Source organism: Scardinius erythrophthalmus (genome assembly GCF_964197995.2).
Source record: "Scardinius erythrophthalmus genome assembly, chromosome: 5".
In the NCBI taxonomy this organism is placed as follows: Eukaryota; Metazoa; Chordata; class Actinopteri; order Cypriniformes; family Leuciscidae; genus Scardinius; species Scardinius erythrophthalmus.
The window spans coordinates 34667575-34685550 of NC_138225.1; the positions used below are offsets into that span (position 1 = coordinate 34667575).

At 39.8% G+C, this 17976-nt stretch overlaps 1 protein-coding gene across 2 annotated transcripts; it reads right to left on the reverse strand.

Moving 5' to 3' along the window:
- Positions 1 to 8401: 8401 nt before the first annotated feature.
- Positions 8402 to 17975, reverse strand: card9 (caspase recruitment domain family, member 9). Of its 2 annotated transcripts, none has more exons than XM_081364838.1 (12): positions 17590 to 17970; positions 17256 to 17393; positions 12082 to 12407; positions 11734 to 11913; positions 11511 to 11654; positions 11278 to 11403; positions 9752 to 9940; positions 9550 to 9585; positions 9390 to 9438; positions 9258 to 9301; positions 9088 to 9176; positions 8402 to 8622 (listed from the first exon to the last, which is right to left on the reverse strand). In XM_081364838.1, the coding sequence occupies exons 1-12, from the start codon at positions 17789 to 17791 to the stop codon at positions 8529 to 8531; spliced, it is 1617 nt and encodes a 538-aa protein (XP_081220964.1). In that variant the 5' UTR covers positions 17792 to 17970; the 3' UTR covers positions 8402 to 8528. The 2 variants fall into 2 exon arrangements, with proteins under 2 accessions (XP_081220964.1, XP_081220965.1); XM_081364839.1 differs by having other exon boundaries at positions 8460 to 8622; positions 9131 to 9176; positions 17590 to 17975.
- Position 17976: the final 1 nt, after the last annotated feature.

A 17976-nucleotide genomic window follows, 5' to 3' on the forward strand; every position in this document is an offset into this window, starting at 1 on the left:
TCTGTACAGGCATGCAGGACAAAATCAACAACTGATTCTCCCCAAAGCACTCAAGTCAACCGTGCTCAAACACCTGCACAATGACATGGGACACGTTGACGCTGATAAAGTCACCCACCTCGCAAGGCAACGGTTCTACTGGCCTTTTATGCAGCGCGACATCAAAGACTATGTCATCCGCCAATGCCCATGCATCAAACAAAAACGACCTGCTGTCCATGAGAAAGCACCAATGGGCTCAATCACAACTAGCGCACCTTTTGAACTGCTCTCTATTGATTACCTTCACCTTGATCCCAGTAAAGGAGGCTACGAGTACATCCTTGTGGTAGTAGATCACTTCACCTGTTTTGCTCAGGCCTACGCAACTCGAAACAAGTCTGGCAAAACAGCGGCCTAAAAAGATCTTCTACGACTTCATTCCACGCTTCAGGCACCCTCAAAAGCTCCACCATGACCAGGGTCGGGAATTCGAGAACACCCTGTTCCAGAGACTTCAGCAGCTGGCAGGAATATCTCACTCCCGAACAACTCCTTACCATCCGCAGGGGAATCCTGTTGAAGCCTGAACAGGACACTCCTCCAGATGCTCAGAACACTCCATGAGGAAAAGAAGGCAGAGTGTAAAGACCATCCCCCCAGCATAGTACATGCCTACAACTGCACGAAGCATGAGTCTACAGGCTACTCACCATTCTTCCTCCTCTTTGGAAGACATTCACAGCTGCCCATTGACCTTATATTCAATCTCGACCCAGATCGACTGGTACCGACACGGCAGGAGTATGCACAGACCTGGGCTTCCCGGATGCAGGATGCATACCGGATTGCCTCTGAGAACAGCAAGAAGTCTTCTGAGAAAGGGAAAAGGCACTACGACCGAGGTGCCAGAGGAGCCTTGCTGCAACCAGGTGATCGTGTGCTTGTCAAGAACCTGTCGGAGAGAGGTGGCCCAGGCAAACTTTGATCTTACTGGGAACAGAAGATCCACCGTGTCATAGAGGGGCTGGGAGATGGACCTGTATATCGAATCCAAGCTGAAACAGGAGACTAGACTCTCCGGGTGCTCCACCGCAACCTCCACTGACCTTGTCAGTGACTTGCCAGTCAACCATGAGGAACGTGACACTGGTGTGCAGCGAAAGTCCCAAGGACAGAGACGTCATATGCCAACCAGAGAAGCAACTAAGTCTGATGTCGGCACCTCAGATGATGAGGGGGAGTGCCCCTACAGCCTTAGACCCTTGCCTGTGTATGAGAGGAGGGCTGTCAGATACCACCCACATCAACCCGAGCTACACAGTGAGCTAAGGGCTGGGGCTCCCGAATATCAAGTGTTGAGCCGTGCACCTGAGTCTGAGAATGTATGGCAGCCAGGACCATCTGACCCTTTGGTGACAGCAGAGCCAATGCCGGTACCAAGAGGGGTAGATCCGTCCCCTGCTGTGGAAGGACCGGATCAACACAGGGATGATGCTATGGAGAGTGAAAGCCCTCAGGATCCTGAGATAGATGCTGTGCCTGTTCCTCAGCCAGTAAGAGAGGTAGATCAGCAACTGCGGAGGTCCACTCGACCAGTCAAATACAGAAACATCTTCATGTATGACCAGCCAGGAGAACCTTCCTACCAGCCCTGGAGAATGGGAACTAATGCCATGTACTGTACCCCCTCTTCCATGCTGGCCTACCCAGTGTTTCATGAGAGATGCTACTATTCTCCTTCTGCTGTATGGACATACAGTAGAATTGACATGGACCAGGACATGAAAGACATTGATATCGGCATACAATCTTACCTTCATACTACTTATCTGTGATTGACATACTGCAGGCTTACTTCCTGTTCAGACTAATGGCTCCTGAAGACCATACTTACCTGAGGTCCTGACCGATAGTTTGAGAGTACCACTGTAGCCAGTAGTTCATTTTAGTACTGGATGTCGGGAGACATCTCTCTAAAGTAGGGGAGAGTGTAATGGGTAGAGAAAATGACCACATATATTAGTTTAATTAAAAGTTTTGTTACTTTAAAAAGCCGTTACACTGTTTCAGTTGGGTTGCCGTGGAGACGGTAGCTCAAGCACTCAGAAATAAACATCCAGCGCTTGAGAAAGACATAATTTTTGTATCTCCACTTCTTTCCAACCCACAGGGTATTTTTTAAACCTTTCCAATCTCTGTCAAAAGTTATCGAAAGAGTATATAACCAGTACGGTTGTTTAGGTGATGTATGTTGTCATGTTCCGTGTAGAAAGGTTATTATGCTGTGTTTATACTGTATGTATTGGCTTGCCGCTTTAGCTGGCGAGCTAGTTGAACTGTCACCGTTAGTGAAGGTTCCGTTCTCTCGTCTTTTTGTACTGACTGTAAACAGTAGTGTCAAGTGAACATCAGTATGTTTAAAGTGTATGGTGTAATGTCTACATATTTGAATGTGCTAAAGCAATTGTTTCAAGATATAATATAATAGTGTCATTTGTTGATGTATATTTGATATATTATAACGTTATAGTAAGACTGGTATCTATTTCACAATATGGTATTAATGGGTTTTGTATTTTATCTGATATACCAATGCTTTACATATTGATTTGTTGTATTATTGTATTCAGTATAGTTAGACCATCTATATTATATGGTCTATGACTATGTTGATGTATATTTGATGTATTATACAGTAAGACTGGTATCTATTTCACAATATGTGTCCTTTCCCCTTGCCCTTATAGGGACCACAATGGAAATAAGTCTTTGGGCTTTATTGTGTCATCCCTGACTATTTATGTATTTTAATATATGACAAAGAGTACTGTTTTCATATTTTTATATTTAAGTGGTCAAATAAAATCAATCAATCAATCAATCAATCAATATGTTATTAATGGGTTTTGTATTTTATCTGATATATACCAATGCTTTTCATATTGGTTTGTTTGTTGTATTCAGTATTATAGACCATTTCTATATTATATGGTCCACGTAATGGCTGAAGTTACGGTTTATGATCTCATAGTATTATTGAGATATTTGATCCAAAAGAGAGAAGAAATAAACATCCAGTGCTTGAGAAAGACATAATTTTTGTATCTCCCCTTCTTTCCAACCCACAGCGCTATCCAGCCTGTGGTTTTGTACCTGCCCAGATTCCCCTAGGTCTGAGGCCGGTAACACTATTCACCAACTAAACATATCCTATTCAATGCGTTCACAGTATCTTTCACGGGCATCATTTGTAGTTGCCTATGCACAAACTGTGTGCTCAAGCATAGCTTTTTCTCGGAGTTCACTGTGTGCTTTCTACCATGCACAAAAAAATGTCACTGAACTTTTGCTGTGCAATTGTAACAATGAGCACTCAAACACACCAAACCAAAAATTACTAAAAACACCAACAATTACTAAAAACACAAACAAAAACTGATTTTGCACAGGCATTTTGCACTAGTCTATCTATAAATTACAGAAACGTCTGTCTGTCTCTCTCTCTCTGTGTGTGTGTGTGTGTGTGTGTGTGTGTGTGTGTGTGTGTGTGTGTGTGTGTGTGTGTGTGTGTGTGTGTGTGTGTGTGTGTGTGTCATTCGCATATCTCTCGAACCGTTAGTCCGATGGATTTCAAACTCGACAGGTGTCTTGCTACGGGCACGAGTAAGTGCAGTGCCAAGTTTGACGTTGTTTGGATGAGAAATGCAAAAGATATTGTTAAATATATCATTTTTAGAAGGTTGTGGTTTAAAAAGAAACATTCTGACATAAACACTCTGTCAGCTACACTGTTTACTTCTGAATATTATAGTTTGGTTCCAAATCGTGATACATTTCTGTTTCAAACTTGCACATAGCATCTTTAGGTTATAATAACATAAAAAATTCAAATCCAGATTTTGATTTTCAAAGTTTTATTATAAAAACTGATTATTTTTTCCCAAAAATGCAATAAATTCATTACACTTTTTTTTTTCAAAATGCAAATAATCCATTGAATCAATATAAAAGTTATTTTTTATCATATTGAAACTGTTGAAATCAGCCGTCGCTAAGAAATATCTCCTGAACTTTTTTGACGGCGATCAGCTCACAAAAACTGATTTTGCACGGGCACTTTGCACTGCTCCCTGAATCGTCGCGTTTATTCATTTGTGGATGTTAACTGAATCTATAAGTCAGCTATGCTGTTTAATTCTGAATATTATATTTAATAGCATAGGCTATTAAAAAAAAAAGTCACTGAACTTTTGCTGTGCAATTGTAACAATGAGCACTCAAACACACCAAACCAACAATTACTAAAAACACACACAAAAACTGATTTTGCACGGGCAAAACACTGTCCAAGTGACTACAGTGGCTCAATCTTAAGTTTATAAAGCGACGAGAATACTTTTTGTGTGCAAAAACCCCCCAAAATAACGACTTTATTCCACTACTATTCATTTCCTTCTCTCTGGGCCTCGAGTTTTTTCATTTAGTGTAACTGCGCAGCGCATCTGTGTTGTACATCACACGTAGGCTCACTATTGGCCAACGCTGTTCATGTGTGTGAAGCGTGTGATGTGCAACACAGACACGCTGCGCTGTTACACTATGTGAAAAAACTCGAGGCCCAGAAAGAAGGAAATGAATAGTGGAATAAAGTCGTGGACTGGAGGAGGAACCGTGTAGCCTGCTCCCTCAATCGTGTAGTTCAATTTTCCACATTTATTGTATGTCATTATGTCAGTATCAGTATTTGCTTTCTACCATGCACAAATAAAAATGTCACTGATGTTAACTCAACCCTTTCAGCTTCTGTTATCTATCTATAAATTACAGGAATGTCTGTCTGTGTGTGTGTGTGTGTGTGTGTGTGTGTGTGTATGTGTGTGTGTGTGTGTCTGTTATTCGCATATCTCTCGAACCGTTAGTCCAATGGATTTCAAACTTGACAGGTGTCTCACTACGGTCATGAGTAAGTGCAGTGCCAAGTTTGACATTGTTTGGATGAGAAATGCTAAAGATGTATCGGTCAAAGAAGCCCCAAGAAGGTTGTGGTTTAAAAATAAACATTCTGACATAAACACTCTGTCAGCTACACTGTTAACTTCTGAATATTATATTTTATTTTTAGCTTTTGAGACGGGTGGCTAATATATATATATAATTTATAAAAACATATAATAAAAATATATTTTATTTTATAGCTTATTTTATTCACAGCCATCATCACCTAGCCTGCTCCCTGAATTCAATGCGTTCACAGTCTCTTTCACGGGCACCAAACCAACAATTACTAAAAACACACACAAAAACTGATTTTGCACGGGCATTTTGCACTAGTCTATCTATAAATTACGGGAACGTCTGTGTGTGTGTGTGTGTCATTCGCATATCTCTCAAACCGTTAGTCCGATGGATTTCAATCTTGACAGGTGTCTTGCTACGGGCACGAGTAATTGCAGTGCCAAGTTTGGCGTTGTTTGGATTAGAAATGCAAAAGATATTGTTAAATATATCGGTAAAAGGCACACATTGGCTTTTGCCGCTCTAGCCGCTGGACACTCCCCCTCTCACACTGACACTGAGTGAGCACAGCACAGCACAGCACAGCACAGCGCAAGACCAGAGACAGAGAGGGTCGAAGAAAGCAGCAGAGCTTAAGTAGCGTTTTCTCGGAGTTCACTGTGTAGCCTGTTCCCTTAATCGTCACGCTTATTCATTTGTGGATGTTAACTGAATCTGTAAGTCAGCTACACTGTTTATTTCTGAATATTATATTTTATTCTGGTGTTCTTTACGTTATCGCTACTGTGTAATAGTAGCCTATGCTATTCACCAACTAAACATATCCTATTCAATGTGTTCACAGTCTCTTTCACGGGCATCATTTGTAGTGGCATATTCACAAACTGTTTGCTCAAGCGTAGCGTTTTCTCAAAGTTTACTGTGTAACCTGCTCCCTCAATCGTGTAGTTAAATTTTCCATATTTGTATGTCATTATGACAGTATCAGTATTTGCTTTCTACCATGCACAAATAAAAATGTCACTAAACTTTTGCTGTGTAATTGTAACAATGAGCAATCAAACACACCGAACCAACAATTACTAAAAACACACACAAAAACTGATTTTGCACGGGCACTTTGCTCTAGCTATATAAATTAATTGATTAATATTATTGGAAAGAGATATGTGTCTTGAAGAAAACCCATTTCTTTGACTCAAATTTAAAGAATTAGTTCACTTCAGACTTAAAATTTCCTGATAATTTAATGCCCCACACGTCATCCAGGATCTTTCATGTCTTTCTTTCTTCAGTCGAAAAGAAATTAAGGTTTTTGAGGGAAACATTCCAGGATTTTTCTTCATATAGTGGACTTCAGTGGGGTACAACGGTTTGAAGGGCCAAATTTCACTTTCAATGCACCTTCAAAAAGGGCTCTACATGATCCCAGCCGAGGAATAAGGGTCTTATCTAGAGAAACAATCTGTCATTTTCTAAAAAATAAAATAGAAATATATATACTTTTTAACTTCTTTAACCTTTTTCAACGTGATTACGTAATGCGTGGCACATTGCAGAGCTAGTACAAGATGAGCATTTGTGATTAAAAAGTTTTTTTTCGGTTTTTTTTTAAACGACTGATCGTTTCGCCAGATTAGACCCTTATTCCTCGGCTGGGACCGTGTAGAGCCCTTTGAAGCTGCATCGAAACTGCAATTTGGCCCTTCAAACCGTTGTACCCCATTGAAGTCCACTATATGTCCTGGAATGTTTTCCTCCAAAACCTTGATTTCTTTTTGACTGAAGAACGACAATGAGACATGAACATCTTGGATGACATGAGGGTGAGTAAATTATCAGGAAATTTTAATTCTGAAGTTAAATAATCCTTTAACAAATGTTGGTTTAAAACGAAGGTTTGAGTTTTTAGAATTTTTAGGTTTGCGTATGATACATAACTGTAAAATGGAGTAACGAACATGTAAAAATGTATTGTTCTTCTCCTGTTCCTTTGTACAGTTTACTTCCAACCACTTCCCTCTAACGTTAGTCTAAACAATTCTGTCTTCTGCCTTCACAAGATTCCAAGGTGGAAACACTTTAGCATCAGTTCTCACCAACAGTGTCTGGAAGACCCCAAACCTCTTCACTATCATCCTGGTCCTCCTTTCTCTTTCTACCTGAATAAATTGTGTTCCTATCAAACAGAGGAACTTTTCAGGTTAAAATCTTCACATTAAAATTGATAATTGCCAATTCGTATTCTGAGCAGAAGCAGCATCATCATACCGAGTGGTCTCATTGAGCTGCTGTGATGCAGAGTCTGCAGCATCTTCTCCACTCAGCAGACAGTCGTCTTCATCCGCCACGCGCTTCCTCCGCGAGTCATAGAGAGCCAGAGACAACTGAACCTGAGCACAAACACTCACAATCAACACATGCGCCGAGAGCTTCCTCAGCACATTAGGCCACAAGAAGTCTTCAATCCTGAAGATGATCCGCAATGTTACAAAGAAAGCATCAACAATAAGTAAAACACATATTTGTCGTTTAGATAATGAACACGAGTTAATAGTTATTATTAACGTACCTGGGCGTCAAACATTTGCCTGTACACTTTACCACTGGGTAACACACGCGTGTCTGCCATTGTAGCGACAAAATAATTGGCTTATTTCTTATTTCAAAACAAACTATATCGAAACCATCAGGACAGTTCGTTTATTATAAGTGTTTCCAAAATAAAAAAAAAGTCTGTATTATGCAAATGCCATCTACGACTGTCTGAATTCTTGGTCTTGGAAGTGTTCAATCAGGCTGTGTGAAAGCGTTTCATCGTTGCTATGGCAGTCACGCACACACGCAGCGGCAGGTGACGCATGCGGAGTAAACAGTCCAACCAGAAGTGGTGTGTGCGAGGTCTGTCCAACAAATTCCCTTTCAAAAGAAGTGTTTACCCGTTCAATTTTCGTACAGTAATTAGCCGTTGATAACAAAACAAAGTTTGAAATACATAACAATCATTCTACCTAGCCACTGAATTGTTTTATTTTTCAAATGTCTTTCACAAAGACAGTTCATGAAAATAATAAGAATATCACACATGCATATAGATTCATAGTACAGTGCATGCCCATAAATAGGGGTAATAATGAGACTGGGGTTAATAATGCTTTTTAGTTCAGTAAATATTTTTCAGGGTAAGTTTATTTATCAAAAAGTTTCAAGTGTCAGTTTCTGCACATACCAAGTCTTGGCTACAATTCAACCATTTCAACTGTTATTGCTCAAGAAAAAATAAATATATAAAAATATATTATATTATATTTTGTTAATAGACAACAGAAAGATTGTACTGCGGCAGATCAGACTCATAAATCATAACAACAGACTGGACACACTTGGACTGTAAAAACTATGATATTGATATGATATTAATCAGGTTTTATGAGTCATTGGAGGCAGAACAATGTTGTATTGTGATTAAATTGTATTTTAATATGCTTTCAAAGAAGGCCACAATTCTTCATCTTGTCCAAAGCTGTTTGTCACATCCCATCTGTATCACTCCCGGTGGTGTTGTCCAGGATGGACGGCACATTCTCTTTGTCTGTGATTTTTCTGGTTCTTAAAGCACGTTTCCTGTACAAGACCACATTAGTATTGATTAAGAACAAATTACTCAGTTTAATAAGATCTGAAACACAGTAATTACTTCTCTCAGTAGCTCTGCTTTAAAGGTAGGGTAGGCAATTTGTAAAAAAAATTTTTTTTTAACATGTATCGTCTGTGGAAGTCTCAGGACCAAAAAATGTTCGTCCAGTCATTGCATTCATTCCGAATTTAAGAGGTCTGTAAGTTGTTTACGTTCATTATTATTGTAATGTTATGTGCTTTGAGACATGAGGTAATTTTAACGCTTTGCAGACTCTGCTCTGGCTGTGTGCGTTCATGTGTTTTAGAGGAGGCGTGGCTTTGAAGAGATGGTGGGATCTCATACTTTCAAAGCTAGCTTGCTATTGCTAGCCTCTCCGAAATTGCCAACCCTACCTTTAATGGTTAAATTAAATGGTTAAATTGTGGCTATGAAAGAATAAAAAAACAAACCTCCTGTAATGGAAGTTGCATTTTCCTTTAATTCTGCAGTTACCTGAGGCGTCCTCTTCAGAGAACATCCTCTCGGAAAACAGACACGACTGCAAGAAAGAAAAATGCAATTAAAAAAAATAAAGCCACTTTCATTGTATGCATAAACATTCACAACAAAGACAACCTACATTGTACTCGCCAGATGTTTGGCTTTGTGATTCTTCACTCATATCTGTGTGAGAAAAAAGGAACAATGCTTAACAAATGAGAACAATCTATTTTAGAGCATGAGATCTGATCTGAAAATGAGAGAATGTTACCCTTTTCACCCCTTTCTCTGGCCTCCTCTTCACTAGTTTGACTTTTCAGCTGTGGATAAAAAGTAAACAACCCTGTTGATGTTGACTAATATAATATATTCTTTATAACTGCAGTGAATTCTGAAGGGTTTTTGCATTTAAATCAGTTTCATTTAATTACCTCAAATGAACTGAGCAAAGAGCTTTCTTCTGAGTTCTGAGGAATAAAACAAATCATAATCAGCTTACTATTCACTATAAACTGTAACCCAGTGGTCATACATTTTGTAACAATGTGCTCACATCAAAGTAACAAAAAAGAAACTAATGTATGTTTCATCTGTTCCATTCATACATGCATAACGGTTTTCAAGCATACATACCGCTTGAATTGGGTTTTTCTGTTTGCGAAGTTTTGCTTGAAGAGCAAGAACATCTCCTTGAGTTCGAAACAACTGGACTTGAAGTTCATCATAACGTTCTCCCATCTCCCGGATCTGTTTGCGGTACTGGTCCTTGTCTTGGAGATTTTTTGAGTTCTCCAAATGGTACTCCTCTCTTGTACAAATAGCCTGTCAAATGGGCAGTGCCATACAATTGTAGCAGTTAATGAAATGCATAGAACAGATACATTTAATACAATTGAATACCATAGAGAATGGCCTTCATATAAACTAAAATGACCAAAAAATCTTATTTTACAACACAGAAATAAGCTATTTTCTGTGTATGTGTGAGACTTTCAAATCATTAGCCGCAATAGGTAAATAACTAGAACAATAACAAAGTGCAGAAGACGGTGAAACTATATTTGCTCTACTAACCAGTGTAAAATACTGTTATAATTCCAACAATACATTAAAATAAGTTTGTTTTCGTTAAAAATAAGGTGGATAGAACATTGTAGTGAACAGCAGGCAAACAGGATGGCAACACCTTTCCACATATTTGTGGAAAAGTTTCTGTTCAGTGTGATTGAGTTTCAGTGGATAATGAAAACTGAGACTCTATGTGTTCAGCACTTGGCCTAGGTTCATCTGGAATTGCTAGATTGGAAAGGTGACGATTTGCAAATCCTCAGGAGACAAAAAAGCTGTTGTAGTAAATTGTTGTGGTTGTTGCTAAAAGAAACTCTCAAACTCTTGTTGCGTTTTGTTGGAAAATACTGTGAATCTCTAAAAAGAGAAGCAAGAAAGTTCTGCAAGAAGGGAATTTCGGGGAGTTTGGAATCAGAAACAGAAACAACGACCAAGCTTCAGGGATCCTCCATCTGCATGTACCAGATAGTCTGAAACTTCCCATCAGCATCCGCAGCACTTCAAGTTTAAGGCTGTTTAAACAGAATCCAACAAGAATCCTTTCTGCCCACTTTCTGGGTGGCCCAGCACAACCATTGGAAGACATCGCTGTCACCGGACTCATCATAACGTAAATATCACTTTACCCAACCTCTTTCCAGACATTACTAAGGAGTATATGATTCTGTAATTTGCATTAGATTTTGTATAGCTGATGCCAGTAATAATCAATCAGTTTATTTGTTGAAGTCAGAATAAGGTTCTTCTTATCTTTCCATAAGATATGTGTAACTGCCATATAGTAACACTCAACACAAGCATCTGGATTTAGCAATCTTATGTACTTTATTTCCTTTTCCATTAATTTTAGCAGTGGTTAGTTACTCTCGTCTATCTTTTTGTTAATAATATTCCTTTTATTACACTTCCTTGTCTTCCTTGTGTTGATATTAATTAACACAAACACAATATTAATTTGCTGCCACATGTAACACAATCTATATTCCGGTGCAGATTGTGGGAAACAGCTAAATTAGTGTTGCTAGTGTAGGCCAGACAGTACAACACGATCTTGATATGCTCTGTCATGCAAAGATAAAGTTTGATTATACCTTGTCTCTTTCTTTGATCACCTCTTCCAGCTGCTTCAGAATGTCTTCCATTCGATCACGATACATTTTGGAGTCCTTTCTTAGCATTGTGCACTTCAGTTCCAACTCATCCTTCTCTTCTCGATACTTAAATTTAAAAGGAAAAACAAAAAAGTATTGTTATAATATGAAAAGCATAATAAAAATCAAAGCAGAATTCACTTCTGTCCAGTTTGCACGTAAACAAAGGTTACCTTATCACGCAACTCTTCTGCGTCATGTAGATCTCTCCTGAGACTGTAGAGATCATTCACCAGCTCCTGGTAGTGTGCCTGACTTTGTTGCTTTAAATCCTCAAATGTCTGTGAATCAAGCTTTTCATGCTCCAGAGTTTTGACCTGTGTGAATGAATTGTGTGTGGTAGTCATCTTTAATCATATCTTGATTAGTGTAGTCTGATAAGTGAGGCTGAGTTACCTTGGAAGCACTTTCAAGCTCTTGTACACGAGCTGTAAGAAGATCATTTTCTCTCTGCAGCTGCCAGATCATCTCTGGACTCGGCCTCTGCTCCATGGCATTTTTCAAAGTTACTGTCTTTTTCCGTTGGATCTTTGAGTTACTTTCTGCATTCATTAGGCTGTGTTTCAATTTCTCAATCTTATAGAAAGGACCAAAAGGGGGGTGGGGGGGGGGTTACATTACAGTTACAACCATAAATACAAAACAAGTGCATTACATTTCTTATGTCTATCAACACATTTTGTATTGAACTATGACCCGGACATGTTCCTGTTTTCTGAATCCTGATGGAATGACTGATCTCACCTCGAGTTGGAGGTCTCTGTTAGACATGAGCGCGCAGTTCTTCTCCTCGCTCAGTCGGGTCAGATCGTGCATCAGTCGGTAGTTCTCGTCTCTCAGTGTACGCGCTTCCTCGCATATGCGCTCACGCTCCTCTCGGATGCGCTGCACACGGTCCTGCTGTTTGTGAAGCTCGCTGTCCCGCAGCTGCAGCTGGCGGATGGTGTCCAGCTGCTCCGCCGCCTGCGCAGACGCTTCGAGTCGCGCCCTCCGTTCATCCTGTGCGAGCTTCTGTAGGCGAGACACCTCGCTCATGAGGAACTGAGTGAGGCCACATTCGCCCGCAGTGTCTGGGTGGACAGAGATAGTTTTATAAAGCAGAAGTTTTTATACAGGCCCATGACAATATAATCAAGGGGTCTAGCATCGCTCCTGGACACTCAGGATAAAAAGCTAGTATTTTCTCAAATTTCATTTAGAATACTAACATTACTGCATTTTATAAAACAGTTAGTGTCGGTAGGCTACTCAAATTTGATTGACCGAGCGATGCTCCAACAGCATGGGGACGTTTTACTGTGTATCATCTGCATCTGTGTATTTTCCAGACAGACTGTCAGCATTCGAGGTGGGGAATTTTCTGTGACTATTTCTGCAGTTTACATCGGAACACCAGTAGGTGGCGACAAGTGACTGTTTTGTGAGTCATTGAATCAATCATACAATGGATTTATTCAAAACAGTGATTCATTCAGGCATGAAGTCACTCACTGACTGCGTCTAAAATTACATGCAGTACTTTCTGAGGTACTTCTTTTAAATGAGTTACTTCTTAACTGGTTAAAAGTATGTTCTATATAGCATGAAAGTGTGTGGAATTAATGTAACTGATTTTTGATTTGATTTGATTTATTTTATTATGACCGCCGCTAGCGTAGGGATATAGGGATTGTCAAATATAGGGATACAATATAGGGATTGTCAAAGTTTTTTTTTTTTTTTTTTTCGTCACCTTACTGAATTTTTCGTCAACGATACCAGGGACACCGAAGCACCGGGGAACATGAAATTTGGTGGGCTTGTAGCCCCACTAGACTTCTAAGGAAAAATTTCGTTTGGTCCCCGGGGGCCACTCCCCCCCCCGCGCTGGGCCCCCCCAAACCCAAAAAAATGCAGTTTTTCCTAAATAACTACCTGAACAGTGGCACCGAGGATGAAGAAATTTTTATGGTATGTTGGTCTACTAGACTTTTACGGAAAAATTTCGTTTGGTCCCCAGGGGCCACTACTCCCCCCCCCCCCCCCGCGCTGGGGCCCCCGTAAATTTTTCGTCAACAATACCAGGGACACCGAAGCACCGGGGAACATGAAATTTGGTGGGCATGTAGCCCCACTAGACTTCTAAGGAAAAATTTTGTTTGGTCCCCGGGGGCCACTCCCCCCCCCGCGCTGGGCCCCCCCAAACCCCAAAAAATGCAGTTTTTCCTAAATAACTACCTGAACCGTGGCACCGAGGATGAAGAAATTTTTATGGTATGTTGGTCTACTAGACTTTTACGGAAAAATTTTGTTTGGTCCCCGGGGGCCACTTCCCCCCCTGCGCTGGGGCCCCCGTAAATTTTTCGTCAACGATACCAGGGACACCGAAACACCGGGGAACGTGAAATTTGGTGGGCATGTAGCCTCACTAGACTTCTACGGAAAAATTTCGTTTGGTCCCCGGGGGCCACTCCCCCCCCCGCGCTGGGCCCCCCCCAAACCCAAAAAAATGCAGTTTTTCCTAAATAACTACCTGAACCGTGGCACCGAGAATGAAGACATTTTTATGGTATGTTGCTCTTAAGGGCCCACATCAACCTAGCCCATAATCACTCATTTGTGATTTGCGCCCCTCCCATAAAAAATGAAAATGCAATATTATTCTGCTTTAATCGCCCCTATCTTCAGTGGAGATGTTCAGAACTGCACCATATTTCATGTGTATGATTAACTTGACATCCTCTGGGGGTATCCTCTGCTAAGTTTCGTAGAATTTCATCCATGGGGGGGTATAAAATAAATTCATTTATGTGCACATTTAGTGACTGTACACTCATCGGCCTGTAGATGGTGCTGTTGAGCGAAGGGTTGCTGGTTTAGGATGATACTGTCACACACACACATGCAGAAACACAAACAAACGCAAGCATGCACACACACTGACATCCACACGCACAGACACACACCCATACACACACATACAAATCCACATGCACAGACACACACACACAAACACACACGCGCACACATGTACACACACATACATACACGCACAGACACACACACACGCACAGACACACACACACACACACACACACACACACACACACACACACACACACAGACACACACAAACACACACACACACACACACACACACACACACACACACACACACACACACACACAGACAGACATGCACATACTACTACTTTTTTTAGGTATATACATAAACACGCAATACAGCCAAATTACTCCACGTCATTTATTTTTGTGGAAAGCCAGTGCAGGCCTGAGCGGCGGTTAGGGCTGGGCGATATGGAGCAAAAAATATATCTCGATATATTTTGCTATATCTCGATATACGATATATATCTCGATATCTTTACAGGAAAAATAACCCCCCAAAAACTACTGCAAAAACAAATATGCCAAATACCACAGTCTTTTTTTATTGACGTGCAAATAGGTAGGCAGTTCATGTAGGAACAAAGTGCTTCTGCGACATTAAAAAAAAAAAAAAAATCCCTGTATACAAAAATAATAATTTAACTGTAAAATAAAGGAAGAAATAATACATATTGCACTATTTTTAATAAACCTGTATAGAAATATCTAAATTACTAATTTTGGCAAATAAATAAAAAAAAATGCCATATATCCCCCCAAAACTGCACAACTGTAGAGTAAAACATTAATAAAAAAAAGTGATAAAAATGCATCTAAAAATTGACATGATTGTTACAAAATCACACTGTCTGGGGCCTCTGGGGAACTCAGAACAACTGCTAGCATAAAGTTTAAGGTAAAAATAACTGCCATTAAATTACAGTATCTTACTACTATGCAATTAGATAAAATGTTCATTCATTACATCGCTTTACCTCTGTCTTTATCCACCTTTATCCTTTTCTCTTCTTTTTGACACTGTATATAGCAGAATAGGTAACTTAGGCTAATGCTAATAATGTGTCCTGTAAATTCGGCCATCCGTCACAATCAGGAAACTTTCACCGTGTCTAGACCTGGCGCGAGCTGCCAGGCCCGTTTCTACAGGGGAGCATGTTAAGTGTGAGTGTGTTAAGCGCCCTCAAACAAAAGCAATGCGGCGAGAGGCGACGCTACACAAAAAATTACCAACAACAACTGATCGCGCGCGCGCTGTTTCTGACGCACTTCAAGCACTCGCTGGGCGGGGAAAGATTGATGTGCCTGACCGGACTCGGGGGACTTGGTTGAATGAGACAACACGCGAGGGGAGGGGGAACAAAAGCAAGGAGGCGGAGGATTGCGGGGGCGAGCGCGAGCACAGCACAGAAGGCAAACAAGCAAATTGGCGAAATCAGAATTAAATATAAACAATATATCGATATATACGATATGTCAAAATCCATATCGAGTTTAAAAAATATCTCGATATATCGTAAATATCGAGATATCGCCCACCCCTAGCGGCGGTCATATTTTGTACCGCGATGCGGTACATCTAGTTTTCACAACAAAAGCATAAAAGACAGTGTTATACATTTCACAAAAAAATGTGATGGACAATTGCCGAAAAACCCTCAAGGGGCTTAATTAGTGGCAATCTCCATAGAAACAATTATATTAAAAAAAAAAAAAAAAAAAAAACATTTTATAAAACAATTTAAAATTGGATTTAGAGCACAAACCCATATGGAAAATTCAAACAACTTAGTAGCAACAATTTTACTCTCTGTTTAAACTGTTCTTTAGAAACCTCAATAAGTGATGTGGGAAGACTGTTCCATACCTTTGACCCTCTGTATAATATACTAAACTGTGTTTGAGTCGTACGAGAGTAGGGAGGCCTAATAAGACAACTACTACGAGTTGGATACTGGTGAAATTCATTATTAAAAATAAAAATATTACAAAAGTGCTGGGGAAATAACTTTTTTATAGAGCTATAAACGAATAAAGCAATTTGAAGTTGATTCACTTGGTAAACACTAAGAATACTTGCCTGAGCAAACAGTGATTGAGAGGAGTGTCTACGATTTACACAATATATTATTCTTAAAGCTCGCTTCTGAAGTCGAAAACAGATTCCAGTTTAGTTGGGTGGGTACTAGCCTATAAGCAACATTACAGTAATTGATATATGGATACAACATTGAGTAATACAACATAACTGCAACTTTTTTGTTAATCAAGTGCCGGATTTTTCCTAATATACCGACCACTTTGGCTATTTTTGTACTTATGGCACTAATATGAGGTTTCCAGGATAAAGAGTCATCTAGTATAACGCCGAGGAAACGAGCAGATCTAACATTGTTAATGAAGATATTATCAATTTGAATTTTCATTGAAGATTTAAATGTGTCAGACTTAATACCGAACAATATATAACTTGTTTTTTTTTATGTTGAGTGACAATTTGTTGGACTTGAACCAAGTAGATAACTTGTCAAGTTCTTCATTAACTACTTTTATTAAAGTTTCAGGGTTTTTATGGGAGTAAAATACACTTGTATCGTCTGCAAATAATTTTTTTTTAAGGTCGTTAACATATAATAAAAATAACAAGGGACCCAAGATGGAACTCTGGTAAGCCGCACTGAAGGGGAAGGGAAGGGGATAATTAATCCGGGCATACTTCAGTGGTCACGTTGTTACTGTCATGTGACCTACACTACCATTTACAACTCCTCTCCTATGGCCTCAGGGGTTAGTAAAGTGTCCAAAATTAACAAATAAAATTCCATATGGTTTATATATCCTGCCCTCTTTAAGGACCCCTTGGAGTACCTTCAGAGAAAAAGCCTGCCAATATTTAAGGCTATTCTCCTTTGGTCTATGATGATAAAAGTTATCAGAGCAATTATCCTTTTGCATATTTTTTTTTTTTTACATGACATAATACATTTAAAAAAGTGTATGCTAAATGAATAAATAAAAAATGTACAACTCACCAATTAGTACGGAGAAGACCCTAGCAGGCTCTTTGCCAGTGATTTTGCGGTACACATCTGGGTAGTCCAGCTCCAAACTCTCTAAAAATGCCTCATATCCTTTGACGCCAGTTCTTTGTAATATGTCCAGCAGCACCCCTACAAGTGAATAAAAATACTCATTCCTGAAGTCTATATAAATATCTACCTGGGGTGTTAAGATAAGAATATATGCTTAGAAAATAAGATTGAAAGCTTTGAATTTCACAGTATATATCCCTTTTAACAACATTTTGTAGCATATTTAATGTCTGAAATCCTAACAGTTAAACTTTAGGTGTCTGAAACCTCTTACCAACTTTTCGGCGTCTTATAACCAGACTGGGGTCATTGTAGATCTGTTCCTCGTCCTCGCTGCTCAGCACCTTACACTGTCTCAGATAAGGTGTTATCCTTGAGGGCTCAATGGTCTTGATGAGAAGCATTCTGTAGTCTTCCAGCCGTGCCCAGCACTCATCGTCATCTTCCACCTCCAAAACTCCTGCGCCATCAGACATGACTGACACTAGCTCTCTGTTGGCTTGACAAGAGTTGTTTGATGGCAAGCTTCAAAGTCAAATGCACATCACACATTTGGCTGGTGTGTAAACTCAAAAAGGAAATGAAGTTCAGTGAGCACTTTGGTGGCAGCAGTTCCCTTTTTCCTGTTGTCAGTGCAGTCTTTCTATTTCCCTCTATTTCA